The sequence below is a fragment of the Petaurus breviceps genome, unplaced genomic scaffold, assembly GCF_028583685.1.
Source record: "Petaurus breviceps papuanus isolate PSGF00001 unplaced genomic scaffold, PetGlider_PUasm1.0 523, whole genome shotgun sequence".
Taxonomy (NCBI): domain Eukaryota; kingdom Metazoa; phylum Chordata; class Mammalia; order Diprotodontia; family Petauridae; genus Petaurus; species Petaurus breviceps.
Window position 1 is genome coordinate 996,786 of NW_027186356.1, and position 22,370 is coordinate 1,019,155.

Below are 22,370 nucleotides of genomic sequence, written 5' to 3' on the forward strand. Positions count from 1 at the left end.
GGATGGGGACTGGGTGCCTGAGGCCCCTTCTTTGGGGTCCTTGAGACATACTCAGGAATCTGGTTGGGGGTGGGGTGTCTGGCAGAAGTCCCATAGGCTTTTCAGATCCCACAGAAAAGGGACCTTCTCCCAAGGATCCAATGCCTCTTTCCTTCAGGAAATCCTTCTATGTTGATGCCAGGCACCTCTAAACAGTGCTGTTTGACCTAAGGGCCAAGGTTGCTTCTCAGGCTCCCCAGGTTCTCCTACTTGGAAACAGTCACAGGTGTTTGCCATCTAGTACCTTCTGCCAATGTCTGCCCCTCGAATTAGGAGCTCCCTGAGGGCAGGGCTCTGACTCAGGCTTCAGACTGGGCACTCCCCAAGACTAGGGGCTGTTTCAAACCGCCCCCCCTTCTGGGCTCACCAGGAGGAAACAAAATGACCATATGGGGCCCCTCTGCCATGTCTCCATTTGGAGAGGGGGCTCAAGGGGTGGGGTGGGGGCCGCTCCCAAAAGCTGTTATTCCACAGCTACATCAAAGCTCGCCAACTCTGCCCTGCCCGGCTGTGACCACATCCTCCCCTGGGACAGGGCGGGTGAGCCACAGGGGAGGAGGGAACAGGGTGGGGCCCAGAAGGCCTTAGGGGAGCCAGGAGAAGGGATGGTCAGTTAGTCCTAGCAAATAGGCTAGCCCTCTCAGGGAGGAGAGGGTGAAGGGAGAAGGGGGCTAGAGGGGAGGACTCCTGGCTTCTATTCTTAGATGAAGTCACATGCCTTTTCCAGGCTTCCTTTAGAGGGGAAATAATTATGCTATGGCTATTATGCAGCAGATAATTATCATAATAAGGACAACTATGATGATGAGCATAGTAAAAATAATTAATAATCCCACCAGCAGCAGCACTGCCATTGGCCCAGAGTTTCCCCTTTCTTCTGAGACTCTTTATCTGCTTGCCAGCCTCCCTCACTCCCTCCTCCACAGACCCAGGGTGGATCATCCACCAGGCCTTGGCCAGTAGAGACAATGAAGCAAAGAAAAAAAGCGTGACTGAGGCCAAAGGCCAGGAATAAATAGAATCCTGGTGTCCTAAGCCCCAGAGCTGAGCTGGGGGGCCAGTGGGGGGGGCAGCCACACCCAGGACTCTGGAAACTTGGGCTCTGATTCCAGCTCAGTCCCTGATTCACCCAGTGACCTTGGATAAGTGACTTCTCTGGGCCTCAGTTTCCTCCCCCACAAAATGAGAAGGTTCTATTCAGGAAACCTGAGCTTCAATCCTGACTTAGCCACTGAATCACTGTACAACCTGAGGTCAGGTACTTCCCATCTCTCTGCTTCCTCTTCTCCAAAATGATGAGGTTACTATAGGCACCTTCTCGAAGGCACCTTCTAGTTTTAATATTCTTTGGTATGTGTCCTAAGGCACTCCTTGAAATACATAGGAGATACAAACACACATATATCCTCTTTGCAAATAAGAAAATTGAGTCTCAAAAAGGTCCAGTGACTTGCCCGACTCAGTTTTCTTATCTGTAATAATGGGCGAGTCACTGGGCTTTTTTGAGACTTTGTTTTCTGACCTGTAGTAGTGAGCAAATCACTGGATCTTTTGGGAATTCAATTTTCTGACCTGTAATAGTGGGCAAGTCACTGGACCTTTTGGGGACTCAGTCTTCTTATTTATAATAATGGGCAAGTCACTGGACCTTTTGGGGACTCAGTCTTCTTATCTATAATAATGGGCAAGTCACTAGACCTTTGGGGGACTCAGTTTTCTGACCCCTAAAGGGAGGACAACAATGTCCATAGTGGTATCTGCCTCCCAGGCTTGTTGTGGGGATCAAATAAGAAAATGAATGGATTTTGATATAAATTTCAAGCCTTAAAATGTTACATAAATATCAACTATTATAAGGTCCCCCCTCCCATGACCACTTTCTAGTGCTAACATTTGTGTTCTACAGCCCCTCTTAACTTTGACATTCTGTATTCTAGCCAGGAGTGTGCAAGAAAATAAATGTTTAACAACTGGCCTTCCGAAAAAAGGGAGGGGAGGGGGCCAATACACTTCTAAACTTAAGCTGCAGTATTAACACTTTCTCCATCACTTCAAGGCCAGACAATCAACAAAATAACAGATCCAGTCTTGATTTGTAGCATTTGCCTATTTCCAGGGGGTTCTCTCACTGAAAATTTAGCAATTGGCTCCCCCATGCCATTTCAAGCTGGCTCATCCTGGGTTCTAAGGTCCCAGCTACACTGTTCTCTCCTTCCTGCCTCCACCCTATCCTTAGTGCCTCCCACACAAGCACTTGGACATCCTGGGATAATTGTACCTAGGGCGGGGTTAGGGACCAACCGAAGGCTAGGACTTGGTTGATGGTGGCAAATGGTCTGCACTCAGGTTGCACCCCTTAGAAGGGCTGGATGGTGCAGCTGCCCAGAGGAGGGGCCTGCTGGGACAGCAGTCTGAACCCCTGGGAAGCAGGAATCTCTCCCTCTTGCCTTACCAGCTGCTTAGGGAGGAGGTCCTCAGACTAGCAGTTTGTCTTCTTCTGGTGGCTCCAAGGGGCCCCTCCCAGGCCTGGACTGTGGAAGGAGGTGGGGCCTCCCACTTCTCCCTGGAAGAGAGCTGCCCTCCTCCCCAAGAGCCCACCCAGAGCATGTGGGGGCCTGGGATAAGGAAAGAGGGCCACACATGCAGACACACAGATGTGTACTAGTGAAAACACAAAGACCCTCATGCAGACCCTTGATCACACACAGGTCCTAAGCATACTTGTGCAGACACAGATGGGCACATGCATTAAAACAGAAACACACCTGAGCACATAAACACAGACACACTTACCCAGAGACAGAGCCAGACCCACCCAGAGGCAGCTGTATGTGATGTTAATAAATGTTTATGGAATGGAATCCTTCTACCTTACCCCTACCGCCGCCACCAGCATCATCGTCGAGCAAGTCAAGGCAACAAGCATTTATTAAACGCCTACTGTGTGCCAACCACTATGATTACAAAGAAAAGCAAAAATACTGTGGCTCCTACTCTCAAAGAGCTCATTACCTCAGGGGTGGGGAGCCTGCACCTCCAAACCTGAGCCTTCTAGGTCCTTGGGAGCGGCCTTTTTTGTTCTGTGAAGTCTGGATTCTGTCAAAGGACTGCACTTGAGGACCTAAAGGGCCATAGGTTCCCTACCCCCGGTCTAGTTCCTTGCCTTTAATTAATCTAAGGCCCCTGCCCGGAGTAACATCCTCTCCCAGACCTAAAAGCAAAGAGCTTATATTTTCAACCTTGTAATAAAAAAAAATACAGAGCTTGCAAATATAAAATTGTGATGTAGAAATGCCCCAGCAGACCTCAGAAGGGAGAAGTGGAGAGAAAGTGAGCTGGATAAAAGAAAGGTGGCTAGGGGCTGGGAGGCAGGTGACTTGCACTGGGGCTCAGCATCCACCCCTCTGGGTCTGACTCACTGGGAGAATTGGGCGGTTGTCGGCCTTAGTTTCCTTATCTGTCAGATATGAGTTGGAGTCACTCATCTCTGATGTTTTAAAACTGCCTCCAGACTTGTAGGAATGGCTAGTCACCTTCTCCAACCCCTCCTAATCCCAGTGCCTTCCCTCTGTTCATAACCCTATATAGAATTTATTTGTTCGTGCGGGGGGGGGTTGCTATCCATTAGCAGAGTGCCTGGTGCATAGTAGGGGCTTAATAAATACTTATTGATTGATTAAGCAAAGTCAGAACTATAATGGAGAAGTAAACAACAGTGAAGGGCCTTAGACCTCCAGTGAATGTAGTGACCAAGGGAGCCTTCAGGGGACTGATGGTGAAATATACTTTCAATTCCTCAGCAGAGAAGTTGGACCAAGAGCAGAAAGAAGCACCCAGGTTCATGCCTGGGTCAAGGGGTTATTTGTTTTACTCAGTGAACTTATTTGTTACAAGGGAGGGCCCCTCCTAATTTATTTGTTATATAGGGTCAGAGTTGGGGTAGGGAGTAATGGGGAGTGATCGGCATGTTAAAAAAAAAACACATAATTTTTTAGAAACATTCTCTTCCATGTTCCAAGATCCTTCCCAGCTCTTACATTCTGTGATCTAAGGGCCCTCCCAGCTCTTATGTTCTGGGTTCCAAGAGCCCTCCAGACAGTTTGGGTAAATCAAAGAAGTCCTAAGGCAGTCATATTAATAATATATGAAAGAGAGAAATTGACATTGTGGCCAGTGAGAGAGTCCCAGTCAGGCAGATAGATAGGGTTTCTCCCTTTCCTGCCCCTTGACTTCCTGGGGAAGCTTATTCCTCTACGAGGTTGTGAACTCCATGAGGACAGACTTGAGTTTAATCTGTCATTCTCCAGGAGTCGAGCAATATTCTGTAACAGTAAGCATAAATAAATATTTGATGGTTCTTTTTGTGATTGTTCTGAGTGAAAGGGACCTTCGAACACATAGAATGTCAGGGCTGGGAGGGCCTTTAGAACACAAGAGGTCAGAGCTGGGAAGGCCCTTGGGAAACAGTGTCAGGTCTGGGAGGTATCTTAGATTTAGGGCATAAAATGTCAGATCAAGGTGGAACCTTAGAACAGAATGACAAAATTGTAGGTTGCCAGAGAAAGCAGAATGTCAGAGTTGGAACCGAAAAGACCATCTAATCCACTGGGTCTTAACCCAAGCTCTGGGAACTTTTTAAAAATATCTTTTTTGCTAATGGTATTTTAATAGAACAGGCTTCCTTCGGAATCCTCTGTATTTTATTTGATGCATTTAAAAACATGATTCCAAGAACAGGAATTTAATTGAATCAGTCCTTCAATAAACATTTATAAAGGACCTAATATGTTCCAGTCAATATGCTAAACTCTGAGGATAAAAAAAGAGACAAAGACAATCCCTGCCCTCAAGGAGCTTACAATCTAACAGGGGGGACAACAAGCAAACAAATATGGTCAAATAAGCTAAGGAGAAATGTAAAAATAATGAGAAGAGCAAAGGACCCAGGATAAAGGGCTGGACAGAGCTTCCTCCAGAAGATGGGATTTTAGTTGACTTAAAGAAAGCCAGGGAAACCAGTAGTTGGAGAGGAGGAAGAGGGTTCCAGGCATGGGGGACAGGCAGAGAAAATGCCTCAAGTTGAAAAATAGAATGTCTTGCTCAAAGAACAGCCAGGAAGCCAAGAGTATGTGTTAGAGAGGAGGTGAAAGAAGATTGGAAAGGTGAGGGTTGGAAAGATAGGTCACGAAGGGCTTCAAATGCCAAATAGAAGATTTTGCATTTGATCTTGGAGGTTGACATTCAGAATTCAAGAGGTGGGGGGAATGTGACATGTTCAGACCTGCATTTTAGGAAAATCACTTTGGTGATTTGGTGATTGAATGGAGGCTAGAATGGAGGCAGGCAGACCCCTCCCCAGCAGTAGTCCAGGTGTGAGGTGATAAGGGTCTGCACTAGAGGGCTGACAATGTCAGAGGAAAGAAGGGAGAACATTTGAGAGATCATACAAAGGTGAAAGCCGATAGGCCTTGGCAACAGTTTGGATATGGAGGATGAGAGATAGTAAGGAATCCAGGCAGACCTCCAGGTTGGGAGGATGGTGTGGTCCTCTACAGTAAGTGGAGGGTTGGAGTAGGGGAAAGATAATGAGCTGAAGGTGCCTGCTGGACACCAAGATGTCCAAATATCTGAGAGGCAGTTGGAGATGTGAGACTGGAGGTCCAGCAGAGAGGCTGAGGCAGGATAGGGAGACTAGGATCATCAACATGACATCCATGGGAACCAAGGAGATCACCATGTGGTGTTGAGGGAGAAGAGAAGCAGGCCCAGGGACAACTTATGACATGACCTGCAGGATCCAGCCAAGGGAGAAGCAGCAGCCGGACAGGTGGGAGGGGACCTGGGGAGCCAGAAAATTGATCAGGGAGAGAATAGTAAGCAGAAGAGAGTGATCAGCCATGCCAAGGGCTTCCAGGAGGAGCTTTAGAATGAGGATTGATCCTGGTCCAAGGAAACTAAGAAGGCCCCTGATCTAATCCAACTCCTGCTTTATGAATGGGGGAAACTGAAGCCAAGAGGGATTTGGTCAGATGGGTAAGTAGTGGCCAAGCCAGGGTTCTGTCCATGGTACCAGGGGTTTAAGGAGCATCTGCTGCAGTGGAGCCCTCCTACTGGTCACCCTAAGGTCTCACTCAGGTCCTGCTCAGGGATGGGGCATGGTATCTGAGGTCCCCCTTGCCTTCCTCTCCTTAATCCTTCACAGCACCTCAGTCCTTCCCCCTAACCATCAGCAGCAGCTGCTGACATTTCCTGTCCTGTACCAGGAAGGAAGGGGGGTGGCGGCGGCCATGCCTAGCCTGAGGCTCCCGTCAGCAACTTCCTGAGTCCTGACCCCAGCCCCATCATCTAAGAACCTGCCTTCCCGGCAAGGCTGGCCCCTACACCACCCACACTAAGCCCATTCACTTCAGGCAGGGCACCTGGCCTGTTTCTGGTGCTCAGCAGTACCCCCACCCCCACATTCAGAGAAAGTGTGAGAACTCTTGGAAGGGAAGACACAGCCTCTTTCCGCACCTCCTAACATCTGGCTGGAGCCCTGTTCCAGGCCCCAGAAGTTTGTAGTGACCCCTCCAAAAAAAGCAAAGGTAACTCGTCCCTGCCTTCTTACTACCCTAGTGGTGCTGCCCTGGGCCAGCTGGGGGACCTTGGCTAAATCACCTGCCCGCTGGCTTTGCCCTTGTTGAACCAGAGAGGGGGCAGGAAAAAAAAATCCCAATTCATTTAAGTAATCAGAAGACCTGAATGTGTGTAAACACTCAGACTCAGTTTCCTTATCTATAAAACAGGGATCAGACCTGTTTACCTCATGATGCTGCTATGGAAACATTAAACATGTTCAAAGAACAGGGAAACAGGAGTTGTTTTTCACCTGCCTCTACACCCAGATACTATTCTAACATCCTTCCCAGCTCTGACATCCTGGGTTGTAAGGACCCTCCCAGCTCTGACATCCTGGGTTGTAAGGGCTCTCCCAGCTCTGACCTTTTGTTTTGAGCCCAAGCCTGACATTTGCCTCTGGGCACTGCAGGGGTTATCAGGCCTCTGCACATACTCTGGGAAGCGGATTTGAGCCCCATTGAGGCTGTAGTCTGGGCAGAGTCCTAACGGGGGACCTAGTGTGTTTTCAGGCCCAGCTGTACATAAGTAGACATAAGTGGTGGTTGAGGAACCCAGACTAAACCCCAGATGGGCACCTTCATAGGACTATTGGGAGTGGACAGGGAAGAGTGGGCAATAGCATTGTCCAATAGGTATTGACTTGCAGGCTCCCTGGCATCAACTTGGGGGGGGGGGGGTTGATGGCAGGCTAATCACCTTGTCCTTCTTGACCTCAGCGCTCCCATTCCAAGCCTGCTATGCCCCAAGAAGCAGCCAGCCCACCCAATTGAGATGACTCTGGATCGTGTTTCATGGTCTGTTTATTATTTTAAAATCATGGTGGGCGGTTTTCTCCTCTCACTGTCTGGTTTTCACACAGGTAACGTGGACAAAGGGAGTGCAAGGGTGAGGGGAGGATGATGGGGGGCCAAAGGCTATGCCCAAACCCACCAGGGAACACTGGGAAATAATGCTCTGCTTGTGAGCCCCTAGCCCTCATGGGCAAGAGACTCGTGGCATGGTGTATGCCTGCTCCCATCCCCCCCTCCAGGAACACCTTGCCAGGACAGGGGAGGTTTGTAAAGCAGGCATCAAAGGAATTCAAACAAAAACAAAACAAAACGAACGCTGGACATTTAAATAGAAATCCAAATCTTAAAAAAAAGGAAAAAAAACACCCCACAAAGCTCGAGTTTTGACTTTTTTCTCCCTTTGGAAAAAATATTAAGCCTCGAGTCCCCCCCACCCCCACCCCCAAAAAAATAATTACAAAGCTACAGGAACACACAGATGCTCACATCTGGACATGAGGTGTAGTCACAAGACCGAGGGGAGGTGAGGGGTCTCTAGGTTGGGAGGAAGGTGGGGGAATGATCAGTGAGGTCCTGGCTTTCCCTACTGATGAGGGGATAAGGGGCAGAGGGGAAGGAGGAATGGGACACAGATGGGGGGCAGGGTATGCAGGGAAGGACAGAAAGGGGCAGGGCCCAGACAGCTCAGTCCATCTCCGTAAAAAAGAAACAAGTGATTTAATAAAATAAAATTCATTGAAATGGCCCCGTGGGGAGGGAGATTGGGGGGAAGAGAAGTCTCCCACCCCACCCCCATGCCCCCAGCCCTGGCATCTATTTGTCCCCCAGCAGGGGATGTGGCCACTAGGGCGGCAGCAGCGAGCTCAAGAGGGAGAGGGCTCTGAGTGGGCCCTTGGGGAGAGCTGGCCAGGCTGGGAAGAATTGGGGAGGGGGGGTGCGAAAAGGTGGGGCAAGGCCAGGAGGGGCTGGTCCCCTCCCCCAAATGGGGTTAATGCTACAAGGCCATGCCCCTCCCCCACTTGGGGGGGGGTCTCCCCAGGCCACTTCCTCCCATGGGCAGCTGGTCCCCCTGTGCCCCCAACCCCCGGGAGGGGCAAATAGCAAGCTCCTCCCAACACACAGATCAGGTGAGCAAGAGGAGGAGGGGACAGAGAGCATGCCTTCCTCCCCACTCCTTTCTCTCCCAGGGCCTGAGGAGAGGCTCAGATCTGGAACTGGCTCAGTCAGACAGTCAATTTACTCTATAAATATCCCAGCCCAGGCAGGGGGGTCAGAAAACAGGGAGGGAAGAGGAGTCACGGCAGAGAGCAGGGAGGAGAAGGTTCAAGGCGGGTGGCATGTGGGAGAAAGGCTGAGGCTGAGGCAGATGGGCAAGAGACACCTCTGGCCTCTTTCTTGTCCTCTCCCTCTGGGAGGAGTGGGAAAGAAGACCCAGCTCCCCCCCACCCCCCCACCCCAAGTGGGCAGTACCCTGGAGGAGGAGGAGGTATAAGGGGGAGGGTTTAGAGAGAACCAAGAGAGCTCCCCCAGAAGGGGGTCAGTCCCAAGGGCCAGAATCTCCAGCTAAGGGCTTCAAAAACCAGAACGAACCCAAAATTCCAACCCCACGGCAGGACACCTAGGGATCCAGAAATGACCCAAACTGGGGGGCCAGATACCTGGGCCAGCGTGGGGTGGTTTTTTGGTTTGGTTAGGTTCAAACCTCATCTGCTGCACTGGCCTGGAGTGGAGGCTGGAGTTCTGGGGAGAAAGCATCCTTCCCCCACCCCCTCCCCAAATCTGTAAAGTGCACTATGAGTCTGTTCAATTAGGTATTGTCTACTTCGACCTGAATGGGGTGAAGGGCAGGGGTGGGGGTTGGGGAAGGCAGGGGTGGGCTGCTGGTGGAGTCTGTTTAGCTCACTTAAACCATCTGGCACAATGCTACATATGTGGAGGGAGGGAAAGGGGGGAGGGACAGCCCCAGGGCAGGGGGGCTGGGTTTCCCTGGGTACAGGGGTAGCCCCTGGTGGGATTCTGGCAGAGGGGAGATAGGGGAAAAGAGGAAAGAGAGGGAAGAGGCCAGCCAGGAGGACTAGCCACAGTCTGTTGGGGATAGAGGGGTGAGGCTGGGATGGTGAGACTAAGCCTCAGACCAAGGGAGAGGACCCTCAGCCTTCTGGCCTGCCATCCCCACCCCCTTGCCCCTGCGAAATTAAGGGGACACTACTGGGGGCCAGGGGCAAAGATGGGTAGGACAGGCGGACCTGGGGCCGGTAGGGGAATGCCGCTGGGGCAGACCCTAGGCCACCACAAACTCTGACTTGAGGTCTGCCTTGACCTCAGGCTTCCAGAGCGAGTCCTCAAAATCGAGGTCTAGGCCGCCAGCATCACTGGCCCCACTGCTGCTGCTGCCGCTGCTGCTGCTGCTGGTTGCCCGGCCTGCCTTACGGCCAGAGAGCCAGTGGTAGGGGCCTCGGGCATCTCGCCGGGCCTTCCGCCGAAGGCGCTTCTGCTGCAATAGCAGCTGAAGACGCTCCACCTTACACCTCGTGGCCCGGTTCTCCGTCTGCCGCAGGCGATCCCCTGCAAATCAAGGATCCAGGATAAATATGTGTGTCCATGCTTATCACCCAGGAAGGCTGGGGGAGGCTGCGAGGGGACTGGGGAAAGCCTGGCTCTGTCCTGGTAACTCTTAGCCTGGATGGGCAGCTGCCCCTTTTCTGAGCCTCTAGGTCCCTTCTAAATCTCTCAGCAGCAGAGATCAAAGATCCTTTTCCTGGAAGACTTGGACAAGAGCAGGGATTAACTGATTCACAAAACCTTAGGGACCATTTAGTCTAACTCAACAATTTTATACGTAAGAAAACTGAAGCTGAAAAAAGTGACTCCCAAGAACATGGGAAGCTGGTGGGGCATCTGTGGGGCGAGGGCTCCTAGCTCACAGCTCTTGCCCCTAAATGCAGAGAATGCCAGAGCTGGCAAGAAGTTTCAACGGATGTGGCTGTCACTATCTGCCCTGGGATCCCCATGCTAATGCTGCCCATGGACATGCCCCTGGGGCTCTCTACTAGGCAGGCTGGGTATGGAGTGGCTTCCCTGTGCCACACAGGCTCAGCTCTCTCCTAGCCAAGGGAGGAGGGGAGCTCTGGTGTGAGTGACCTCTGTGGCGCCCCTCAGCCGTAATCTGGGGAGGTGGGTGGTGGAAGAGAGCCCAGGCAGTCCCCAGAGATGGTCTCTATCTCCTGCCCAAGACAGATGGCCAGAGGACCACATGGCCTCTCCCAGGGCCTGGGACTGACCCCAGGGATTCCTGAAAAAAGGACATTGGCCTTGTGGTGGGGGAGACAGGACGTGTCTTGCGCAGGCCTGGCTGGGAACTGATGTTCTATCTCCAAACCAAGCCTCAAGGGGTGTTGGTGGAATTTAAAAGCTCTTTGAGGGTAGGAAGTGTTCAGAATTGAGAACCTACCCTGCACACAGTAGGTGCTTAATATTGAATTTAGAAACAGCAGCAGTGCTTGTGGTAAGAGACACCTGGCCTTTAATCAAGGCCCTGCCATCAACAGGGCAAAGGAACGTGGCCTTGGCTGTACTTTCTCAGGGTCTCAATATCGACATGAAGACTGGGTCAGATCAGGGATTCCCCTTTCCATAGGGAAGAACATTCTACAAACTCCCCACGACAAGGGCTGCCCAAGGAGTAGCTAGCTGCTCATGGAGGGAATGCATCCTGGCATTTCAGTAAATCTGCTGGCCTCCAGATTGGGAAACCAGTGCCTCCAACATGTCTGGTTCCTGGAATTCTAGATTTAGAGGTGAAAGGCGCCTTAGAGACCATCTGGTCCAAAGCCCTCTGACAGATCAAGAAACTAAGACCCAGCAAAGGGAAGGGCATCTAGGGAGGGTGGATTAAAGCCAGGCCCTCTGACAACAGAACTGGGGCCCTTCCCATTGGACAATGCTGGCTCCTTCCAACATTCTCTTTTCTAAGGTCCCTCTCAGTGGATTTGGGATTATTCCCTTGGAGGTGATTGGGGCAGTCACCATCACTTTACCACTGTATTGGACTTGGTGCCTACTCTGTACTGGGCACTGTTATTAGATACAGGGGAAACAAAGAGCAAACTTGACCTAGAACATCAGCGATCTAAGGGCTCTCCCAATTCTGCTGTTGTGTTCCAGGGTCCCTTCCTCTTCTGCCATTCTTTGTTCTAAGGGCCCTTCCAGCTCTGACATTCTCCTATGAGCTAAGGAAGGAAGGAATTTTGGGGGAGGGGGGATCCCCTTTAATTCTTCCCTGGTGTAGAACACATCCTGTCTCAGAGAAAGGGCAGATTGTCCCTCTTCCTTCTCTTAATCCAGGCCCCCTCTGACTTCCCCTCCCCCTGCTGCCTCTACCCTCTGCCCCCCTCAATAGGACCTTTGTCTGGCCTGGTGAAGGTGGGGGTGCGGGGCTGGAATTGGCCTCTCCTCAATCACCCCTGCCAGACACTAACACCCTTCCTCTGCCCCCAGAACTATGGGGGGAGAGAAGGAAAGGCTAGAAATTAATATATGCAGATTAATTCTCTCTCCCTACCCATCCCCCATCTGAATATGCTCACAGTCCCCTACTGTGATGGGGGGGGGGTGAAGAAAAGAAAAACGAAGCAGATGGGGGAAGGGGATGGAAGGGAACAGACTGGGGTAGGGGGGGAGGGGAAGGAAGGAAGGAGGGAGAACCCATTCATAAAAAGCCTGCTAACTTACACTGTGGCCATCTGGCCCCAGAAACCTCAGAGTGTTAACCCCTTGGGGGATGGGGACAGGGAGAGAAGGGCAGGGCTCCCAGCCCTACTGTGAATTTAGAAAGGGTTATACAAGGTCCTGAATGCTGGGGACTGCCGTAACTAGGGAAGCTGACTCCCATCTCTCCTCCCCTGTCAGGCCAGCTGCTCTGCTCTGGCCTAGTCCAAGAAGATAAGACAGGGGGCTCCAAGGACTCATGGGTAGTCCAGCTAGGGAAGGGGGAGCCAATGGCCCTCAGCCTGCTTCCTGGAATGGCTGGCTATCCGCTCAGGTGCGCCGAGAGGGTTGGCCCAGGGGGCAGGCACTCACCGCTGGGCTTGCACATTCGGATCTGGCTCTGGACCACAGAGTGCAGCGGGGACGTCAGCTTCTCACAAGAGGTAGCTTTGGTGGTGAGCTCGGGGGAGGGCGAGCACTGGGTCTGACATCGGAGCTGGGCCAAGGACTGGGGCATGCCCTGGTAGTGCCGTGTGGCACTCAGGAGGTCGTTGAGGATCTGCAGGATGGTTCCAATGTCCCGCCGAGGGCGGCCACTGCTGTCCTGGCAGTTTGGATGCAACGTGCCTGTGGGAGGAAAGGAAGTAGTTGTGTCAGAATGGACAAGGTCCTTCCCTGGTGCTAAGGAAGGGAGGTGGCTGGCAGAGCCCAGAAGCAGAGGGAGCTAGGGAAGGAGGGGTCTGCCATCCGCAACCAACTGACTTCTTCCTTCCCTGGGCCCTGCTTTCTTCTTCTATAAAAGAAGGAATTGGAAAAGATTTTCCCTAAATGGCCAGGTGGTGACCAAAGATTGTGGTCCCCAGGGAAGCAGAGGGGCCTGAGAGAGGGAAAAGACGGAGGAGAACAGTTAGGATGGGAGTGTTGGGGGTGGGCAAGAGCAAGAGCTCAGTGCTTATGTGGACATGCAGGGCATAGGGGAGAATCTGAGGGAGGAGTCTATGCTGGTTCCTCTGGTATTTTGGGGCTTTTCTCATGGCCTCAGTGTTCCCCTATATGACACAAGATATTCAAGGGCCCTCCCAGCTGTCATCCTAGGTTCTAAGGGCCCTCCCAGCCCTGACATCCTGGGTTCTAAGGACCCTCCCAGCTCTGACATCCTGGGTTCTAAGGACCCTCCCTCTCTGACATCCTGGGTTCTAAGGACCCTCCCAGCCCTGACATCCTGGGTTCTAAGGACCCTCCCTCTCTGACACTGTGTTCTAAGGACCCTCCCATATCTGACATTCTGTGTCCTAGATTCTTTCCTAGCTCTCATTCTCCATCTTCATTTCTTCTAAGTTACTATCTCACGAGGGAACGAGTAGCTTGAAAACCTCTAGTCAGGAGACTGGGGAGTCCCATGAACCTCAGTGATGGGCTTCAGTACATACCAGAGAAGGTCCCTGAGAAGACGCCTGGAGCATGGTTCACAAAGCTCTCAATGACAGCGCCAGGTTTCCGGGAGCGTGTGCTGGGGGCTGGGCTGCTGCTGGGTGGGGAGCTGGAACCCAAGGAGGAGGAGGAGGTGGTGGAGGAGGAAGAAGAGGGGCTGGTGCTGCTGCTGTGAGAGGCACAATCCACCTGCCAGGAAGAGATGGGGGTCAGCCCCAGAGAGTCACAAGCCAACCCCCAGTGTGCAGACACCCGTAGTACATCAACATCTACAACTGCTTTTCCCTCAACAGCCCTGTCAGGGAGGAAACATTCAATCTGGTTGTGCCCATTTTATAGATGGTACAATTGAGGCTCAAGTGTGAAGTGCCCAGAGTCAATCAGTCAGCAAATACTGAGGCTGGGATTTGAGGCCACTTGGGCTGACTCCCACAACACCACAAGCTGCCTCTCTGGACCTGGCAGAGTGGCCCGGGAAATCCAGTTTGGAGATGATGGGAAAAAGGAATGGTAAGTAGGAGGGAGCCAGAGCCAGCCAACTATAGCAGGGAGAGCCCAGATGTACAGAGGACCAGTATTAAAAAATCCAGGCTCTACCACTTACTAGCTGTGTGACCTTGGGTCAGTCAGTTCCCTCCTCTGGGTCTCACTTGCCCCATCTGCAAAATTAAGGGGTTATCTAGATTACCTCAGGTCCCTTTCAACTCTAGATGCCAAGAGTAACCCCTATGATTCATGGAGTGGCCATCCCTGGCAGAGGCTGGGTTCCTACCCCAAAATGGGTACTAGACTTGGATTTAGGAATCTAAGCTCAGCATGGGGGAACAGGGCCGCCAGTCTTACGCTGCCCTCCCCATCACTGAAATGGGGGCCCAGAATCACCTCAGAACAGGAGGAAACTGTGCCACTGTTAACCGTTTGTGTGCTGGCACCATGGGACCGGAACACACCAGCCGTGATGGGCGAGGGGTGGGCAGGGCTGAAATAGGTGGGTGTGCTGGAGGTGGCAGAGGGGCTAGGTGGGCAGGTAGGCACGGGGACTCGGGCAGTGGTGGCAGCAGTGAGACTGGATGATCGGCAGGATGAAGGGTTGCTGGTTGTGGCTCCTGGATCCCCTCGCCCTGCCACGAGGTGTTGTCGATGCTGGAGCTGGGCACCTGCAGCTGCCTGCTGGGCAGCCAATTGTAGCTGCACGAACATCATGTGGTCACCTACTCGGAGGGCCAAGGTGAGCGGGGAACGGCCCGAGAGGAAGTCGCTGACCTGAATGGAGAAGGAAGCAGGGAAGTGATGAGGGCAGCAAATCCTGCCCTTCCCAGCAGGCTGTGCCCCCTCCCTCAGATCACAGTCCTCAGTAAAGCCAGGAACCAGGGGTTCTGTTCACTTTCCCCAAGACCTTGGGAAAGATCCATCTGGTTCTCAGGTTTCCCAGAGACTAGATGGGCCCTCCCAGTCCTGATTCTATGTTCTAAGGGCCCTCCTACCTCTGACATTCTCTGTTCTAAAGTCATTTTCAGCTTTAACTTTCTAAGCTTCACAAGGTTCCATCCCAGCTGAGATTTTAGAGTTCTAAGTCTTAATTTCAGAAGAGATCACTACCATAGAACAGTACAGTTCTGAGGGGGCAGGGGAAAAACAGGATAGAGGCAGATCAGAATGTCCTCTTTGGGTTCCCTGTCTTTCTGTCCTTCCTCCAGGGCAGGGCGCCCCCACCCCCAAGGTCAAAGCTCTGTGGCACTCCCAGGCTTAGACCCTGCCACCCCAGACCCACCCAAAAGGAAGATAACCAGGCACAGCTGTTCCCTATTGAGATTGAGAGGTGGGGAAACCCAAGAGCCAAAGTCCAGGCTGGGAGAGTGACTCCCCTCCATCCCATTTTCCTTTCCTGACTCTCATATTCTCAGACACTGCCAGAGCCAGGGGCCAGGGGCAAAAGTCTGAGCCTGGGAGGCAGGAGGCCAGCACCTGTCCCATGCAGGACCATGGTCCAGTCTGCTCTGGGCTTCCAGTGTTTCCCTAGGATATTCTGTGCTCAGTGATCTCTGGCCTTTCTCCACCCCCACCCCTACCTCTCTACCCTTTGAAGAACCAGCCCCAGGGAAGCCCTCAGACAGAGAGGAAGGGAAGGCCCAGGTCCAGGGAACTTGGGGCCTGTATAAAGGGTCATTATTCTATTATACAAGAGCAAGTCCTAATCATATCCATATAACCACCAAGGGAGCCCCTATCTAGAGGGGCAGGTGTCGTCCCCTATAGAATCCTGACTGATCCCCGAAAAAATCCATGCAGGGATAGGGTGAAGAAAGAAAGGGGGCCCTCTTCTTCCTTGGAAAGGCAGAGAACACAATATTCTTGGAGGTGGGGGGGTCCCAGTGAGAGAGAGACACAAACACACACACACTCACACAGATAGGAACTGGATCGGTTTCCTTCCCTGTCCTCTCTGTCACTATCCCCATCCCCATCCTCAGACCAGAAGTCCAAAAGGGAGAAGCGCTCCCCTCCCCCCATCTACCTGCAGGTTCCAGAGACAGGTAAGATACGAGGGATAAGCCGAGAGAGACTCGGCTTAGCCACCAGAAGCTCTATCACACTCTTTCTGCCCTACCCTCTGGGAACATCCCAGAGTTCCTAAATCCTTTTCTCAACCATCCTTTCTGGAAGGGGAGGAAGCCACCCAATCCTTTTCCTGGCCCACTGAGGCTAGGAATTTGCCTCTTGGTCCCCATCCTGGGAACCAGTGGTTGTCAAGGCAGTGTGGCTTTCCAGCCAGGAGGGGTAGCAGAGAGGGGAGGCCAGGGGCCCTCTAGATACCACCCCCTTTTCCTCTTCCCCCATCCCAGCTTCCCACCCTGCCCCCTCTCCCCCCCAACCCTGGCCTTACAAGCCAATGAGTGGGAGGGAAAATTCTTGGACAAATTCTTCTGTTCTAACCTTTGCTTCCTCAAGATAAATATTTATCTGTCCCAGCCTGGCTGAGGCATGGGGGTGTATGTGTGGGGGCTGGGGGGAGGGCTGATAAATCTAGGCTGGACTTTGGGGAGAAGTCTAGGATCCACACATTGTGGCCCCCAGACAAAGCCATTTGGATCACCAGGACTGGACACACCAGGCAGGGGCCAGGGCAGGGAGTGGGAGGGCCTGTTCCTGGAAGGACCTTGGGCCAGCCATTGTACTTTCTATACAGTTCTTTCCTCCCTCTCCTCAAATACAGTGTACTGACCTCCAGTAAAGGTCATATTTCACAAAATACCTAAACCCTAGGAGACAGAAAGATCACCAAAGGGGAAACTGAGGCTCACAAAGGGCAAGAGCCTTATCCAAGGTCACCTAGTATGCCAGTGCCAAAAAGTAGTCTCCATAAAGGCCACTGCTCCCACCCCACCCTCTGTCCCGAGGAGAAGGGCCAGGGCAGGGACTTGAGGCCCTGGTATTAATGCCTCCCACCCAGAGCTAGTTCCTGCCCAGGGGAGGGGGGAATGGAACCTGGCAGTTGGGACCAAGGCAATTTCTTCTATTAGCATCTGCCTCATCTTCCCCAGGGGCCTAAAGTGGGGGGGTGGCGAGGGGAGGGGCAGCCCTCTGATTCTCAGAAGTGACAGAGGGAATGACTCAGAGAACACAGCCTGCTCTCCTTGCATTCTCTGCCCTCCCGCCCTCTTTCCTTCATTTTCCTCTGGTAGCTCTGTCTAGGCCAGCTATCTGGGGTGACCCCCTCTGAGGGAGGTCTGCCTCCCCCTCCTCTTCCAGCTCAGCCCAGACCAGCCCAGCATGCACCTCAAGCATTTACAAAGTCAATTGGCTGACAGGGGGAGCCTGGACAGCTCTCTAAGACCCAGATCCCCTGTGCCTCAGTCTTTCTACCCTCCCCCATCCAGGGCAAGCGCCTAACTGTCTCACTGGCTGACCCCCATCAGAGAAGGTGCTGAAGCCAGTGAGGTGGGAGCGGGTGCTGGAGTCCCCAGGTCACAGAGAGAGCGGGGAGGCCCTCCTCAGGCACCTCCTCCCTCCCTCCGGCAGGCCCCAGTCCTTCCCTGGCCTCCACCCTCACCCTGCTCACTGGCTTCCACAGCCCATTTCCTCCCACAGGGAGAGAGATGACAGAGGCTGTCGGGAAAGCAGCCCTGAGGGAGCTCTGTCACAGGCCCAGGTCCTCGGGTGCCTGGACTCTAGCGCACTCACCCCTCCCACCCCGGTGAAGCCTGACGCACGCACGGCTGGGCACGGCTGGAACGGATGTGATGGGGCGAGGCTTCCTCCAGAAAGCCCCCCCTCCCCTTTGCTCCTCCTGCCCTCCCCCTCCAGCCAGCGGGAACTGCACCCTGCCCCTGTTCACACACCCTTCGTGTGGTGGGGGGGGGGGGGAGGGCGGAAGTCACCCCTCCCTTTCTCATCTACTAAAACACTCCTCCCTCTCCACCCCCAAGGCTGGGGTGCTGGGCCTAGGTCTCCTCTTTGTCCTGGGACTAGGAATCCACCTGGCATGTAACCTGAGCCCCACGCCACACAGGGCCCCTCCCATTCCTGCCATCTCTGCAGATTACTTACGCCAGGCCTGCTGGTTGTCCCAGGAGGCCCCCGGCAACATAGGCAGAAGGAAACTTCCTCTGTCCCCCTCCCCCCAATGTGAAACTATGAGCCCTGGGGGGGAGACCAGGGGGAGAGAGGAGCCACTGAAAGAAGTGGCAGAACGGGTTTATGCCTGGCTCTGGGCAAGAACGGCCTTCTCCCCCCCACCCCCCCACCCCCTCCTCTCTGCTTCTGCCTTGCCTTCCCCACCCCCAGAGGCCCTGGCATCCTGAGGATTTCTAAGCACTGTGTCAGCCTGGGCCCCCTCCTCCTCTCTCCCTCCCAGGAGGCTGAAGCCAGGGCCAAGAAAGGAGGGTGGGAGCCCCCAATTCCAAAACAACCCCATTTCCCAAAAGAGAGGCCTTGGATAGAGTCAGGCAAAACTGGGCACAGAGCTCCCAGGGCAAGGGCAGGAAGGGAGCTGGCCAAGAGAGAAAGGCGAGCCTTGCTGATTACAAAACATTTTCCTAACATCCTGTCCCTACCTCAAGCCATTTCTGGGCCTAGGCCACCCAGAGAAGCACCCAGACACCCAGCCTGGAACTCTGACCTCCTGCCTTCCTGGCATGACAAAGAAGGCCGGGTGGCCAAGGAACTAGGCCCCCCCCCATACACACAGTAAACAAGGTCACAGAAGGGGTTTGGTTTGGGGGGGAGGAGAGGAAGGGTTGCACTTTGCTGACGCACAAACTCTGGGGGTGGAGTCTGTCGAGAGAGTCAGGGTGGCTGAGAGGGGGAGAGGTACCTCCCAGGCATGGAGGTCCCTCCCTCCTCTTCCTCTCAGGGGAGGGTTTTTTGCTTCACAAAATTTTAGCAATGAAATCCTCCCAGAAGTCAACAGGGGCAAATTTGGGGGTGGGGAGGGGAATGAAACAGGGGAGATGGTCAACCCAATCCTGGGGAAGAAGGGACAGACCAGAGATGTCCTGACCCTAGGGAAAAACCAAAGAAGCCAGCCCAAGTCTTGGTCAAGAAGTGAAGAAGGCCAGGACTTAGCCTAGAGATATGCTGTAACCCCAGAAGAAGAGAGGGTGACCCCCATCCTAGACTGGCTGCTAAGGCAAAAGCAAAGAACAAAAGGGGGTGGGGTGGGGGAGTCCTGGACCCAAGGAGGAAGGACCAGGCCAGGCAATCACTGAGGGAAAAATTATTAGCTTTAGTCCTCAGTCACATCTCTAACACTCCCACGGCCTGCCTCCCCCTCCCCCCAGTTCATTGCCCCACACCCCAGTGAAATGTGAGATTGGTCTCACGCTCAGCCCTGTGGGAGGGAAACCTCTGAAGGTCAGAGCTGCTTGGGCAAGGAGGGAGCCCCAGCTCTGCAGGTCAGCAGGTGGGGGAGGTGAAGGCCAGGGTGACCTCGGGCCCCAGCCTGGTACACACTGGTCCCCACCTGCTCCTGAGGCTTCAGGGGAAAACAAAGGGGGGGAGGGGGAGAACTGAGGTTTGGCCAAAAGACCCAGGGAGCGGAAGTGGTCCCCTTCCTTACCTGAGTTTCGGTTAAACTCTCAAGTGCCTGCATTACAGACTGTTCGGGCCGGGAGGCCTGGGACTGAGAGAGAAGAGAAAGCCAAGGTCACTTGGGGTTCCTGATGACAAAACCACAGTGGGGGGGGTGGAGGTGGGAAGTTTCACTTCTGCACTTGGGGGAGGTAGGAAAAGTCACAACGTGAGAGCACCAAGAGAGAAGGGAATGAATGGGGGGAAGGTGAACATACTCCAGAGCCAAGGCCTAGGACTGCAGGGCCACAGAGAGCCCAATGGGGCTTCCCTGAGAGGGAAGGGACAGGAACGGACCCAGAGAACGGGATGTGTGACTATGCAGGGAGAGGACAGAGGGAAAGCCTATGAGACATCCAGCACACGTGAGAGAGAGAGTGTGTGTGTGTGAGTGAGAAACTGTTTGAAAGACGGAGGGTCACAAGCAAAAGACTGAGTGACCACATATTGGGTACTGTAAAGGACATTTCTACCCAGGTATGGGTGGACTAGATGCCAAGTGAGGCCCTTCTTTGCTGAGTATTAGTATAGATGTGGATCAGAGGGGGAGAGGTCACAAATTTGAGCTGGAAGGGACCTCCGAGGTCCTCATTTTACAGATGAGGGAGGAAACAGGCCCTAGAGTGATTTACTTGGGTATTAAGTGGCAGAGCTTGGATTTGAACCTTTGCAAAGAACCACAGGGGAGTAGTTAGGTAAGGAGGTGGGAGGAAAGGAAGGAGGGATGGATATACAGGCAGTCAGAAAGGTGGGGTGCAGGGACACATAGGCGGTCAGAAGGTGGGAAGAAATGAGCCACAGGTGGTCACATAGGTGGGGTACAGGGACAGAGGTCAGGAAGTGTGGGAGGGGACATAGAGGAGGTGGGGGGCAGGGGCACACAGGAGGTCAGAAGGTGTGTGCATGGGCGGGACCAGGATACACTGGAGGTCAGAGGCTGAGGGGTATGTGGGTGGGGGTGTGGGGGGGGGGGGGGGGGGAGGAAGGGAGAGTCCCTTCCCTCCCAATCAAGGTGTGGGAGCATCCTTTACCATGAGGCCGGCTTCCACAGTGGGGACGAGCGTCACCTTGCTGCCATCGCCCACACCGAGATCCTGTAGCTTCCCAGAACTGAGGCGTCTGTGCAAGAGGAGGGAGGGAAGAGGAAGAGAGAGGGGTGAGACTGAGTGAGGTGGTAGAGACGGCAACTGTAGCAGAAGGACTGGGGGGAGGAGGATTGGAGGGGGGGAGAAGAGACAGAATTGGAAAGCTCCCTCTCCCCCCGCCCCCCACCCCTTACACTAGGACAGGGCCCCAGCTGCTTCCAGAGGCAGGAAGCTGGTCTATTATTTAAACCAGACCAGGGTCACTCTGCTCATACTTGCAGAGCCCACTCTCCTAGGACAAAAACAAACATAAGACCCACCAGCACCCCCCCCCACCTGAAAATTTACAAAACAGTTTCAGATTTTATCAGTAGATTTTTAAATGTCTCACTGGCCAATCACAAACAACCTGCCCTAAGGAGGCCTTCGGGGGTATCATTCTCCCCACAGTGACAGTGGGGAAACTGAGGCCCAGAGTGAAGAAGGGATTTGCACAAGTTCACACAGCAGCTTAAAGCCAGGCTTCCAACTCCCCTGAGCCTGGGGTAGGAAAACTCTCCTCTTCATAAAAGGAACCTGCAACCATCAGTAGCCTCAATCCTCCCACTACCTCCCCCTCCCGGGGAGCTGTCCTTGTTAAAGGAAGAAGAAAGCCTAGACAAGGAAGGGAAGGAGGACTAGGGGTCCAGGCTTTGTGCCCTGAACTGGCCTATAAGCTGCCCACCACTCCATTCCACATCACTAAGGAGGTGCCTCAGGGCAGTTTGGGGGTGGGAGGTAGGGCATGGCTGATAGCTATCCCCCTTCCCAAGATTCAGTACCCAGTTATGACTGTTCTCTAGATGAGGCTGGTAAGCAGTGTCTCTCCTCCCCCCATTTCCCGGCCACCAACAGGGCTCCCCTGCAGGATCAGCCCAGGGCTGCTCAGACAAAGGAGACCCCCCCCCAAGCCCCTCCCCCACCCCTGGCCCGCCAGGCCCCACGGGGAAGGCCCCAGCCCAACCGGCCCCCTCCCTCCCTCCTTCTCTCCCTCCCTCTCTCTCCCAGGCCTCAGGTTATTTAAATAAAGGGGGGGGGGGATAAGGGGGAGAAAAGGCTCCCAGAGGCTGCCTGAGAGCTCCTACCTCAGAACAAAGGGGGGAGGGGGAGGGGAGACAGAAAGGCAAACAGGGACAGAGAGACCCAGAGACAGAGAGGGACTGGGCAGGGACAGAGAAATACTGAGACAGGGACAAGGCCAGCAAGACAGATGCGGGGGGTAGAAGCTGGAAAAGGGACAGAGAGACCCAGGACAGCCACCATGGCTCCCTACAGATGCAGCCCAGGCACCCCCCAGAAACTTTCTGGCATGAAAGCTTCACATTTTCCATTTTTAGCTGTCCGGGTTAAACCGCTGAAGCCTGGAGACTGTCGTTGTCGTCTCCTCCCACCTCCTCCTCCTCTTCCCCTCCCCTCCCGGAAAACTGCCCCCTTCACCCCCCCAGGAGCCACGGGCAGGCAAGCCCTGCAGTCGGGAATCAGATTTCGAAAGGGGAAGAGGTGAGGGGGTGGGAGCCACGCATGAGAAAAGGCTGCAGGCTTCCGAGCTAGGCATGGGGTGGGGGTGGGGGCATTGGGGGCTGCAGCCTTT

The 22,370-nt window shown here is 53.7% G+C and overlaps 1 protein-coding gene across 1 annotated transcript in view; it reads right to left on the reverse strand.

The window, feature by feature from the left end:
* Positions 1–7,439: 7,439 nt before the first annotated feature.
* The window catches only part of MIDN (midnolin), an 18,162-nt gene continuing 3,231 nt past the window's right edge, over positions 7,440–22,370 (reverse strand). Inside the window, exons 3-8 of the mRNA XM_069102020.1 lie at positions 20,687–20,774; positions 19,645–19,707; positions 14,469–14,849; positions 13,586–13,775; positions 12,528–12,782; positions 7,440–10,013 (exon numbers count right to left, since the gene is read on the reverse strand). Coding sequence (XP_068958121.1) covers positions 9,730–10,013; positions 12,528–12,782; positions 13,586–13,775; positions 14,469–14,849; positions 19,645–19,707; positions 20,687–20,774 — 1,261 coding nt within the window. The 3' untranslated portion in view covers positions 7,440–9,729. The remainder of the gene's footprint in view (positions 10,014–12,527; positions 12,783–13,585; positions 13,776–14,468; positions 14,850–19,644; positions 19,708–20,686; positions 20,775–22,370) is intronic.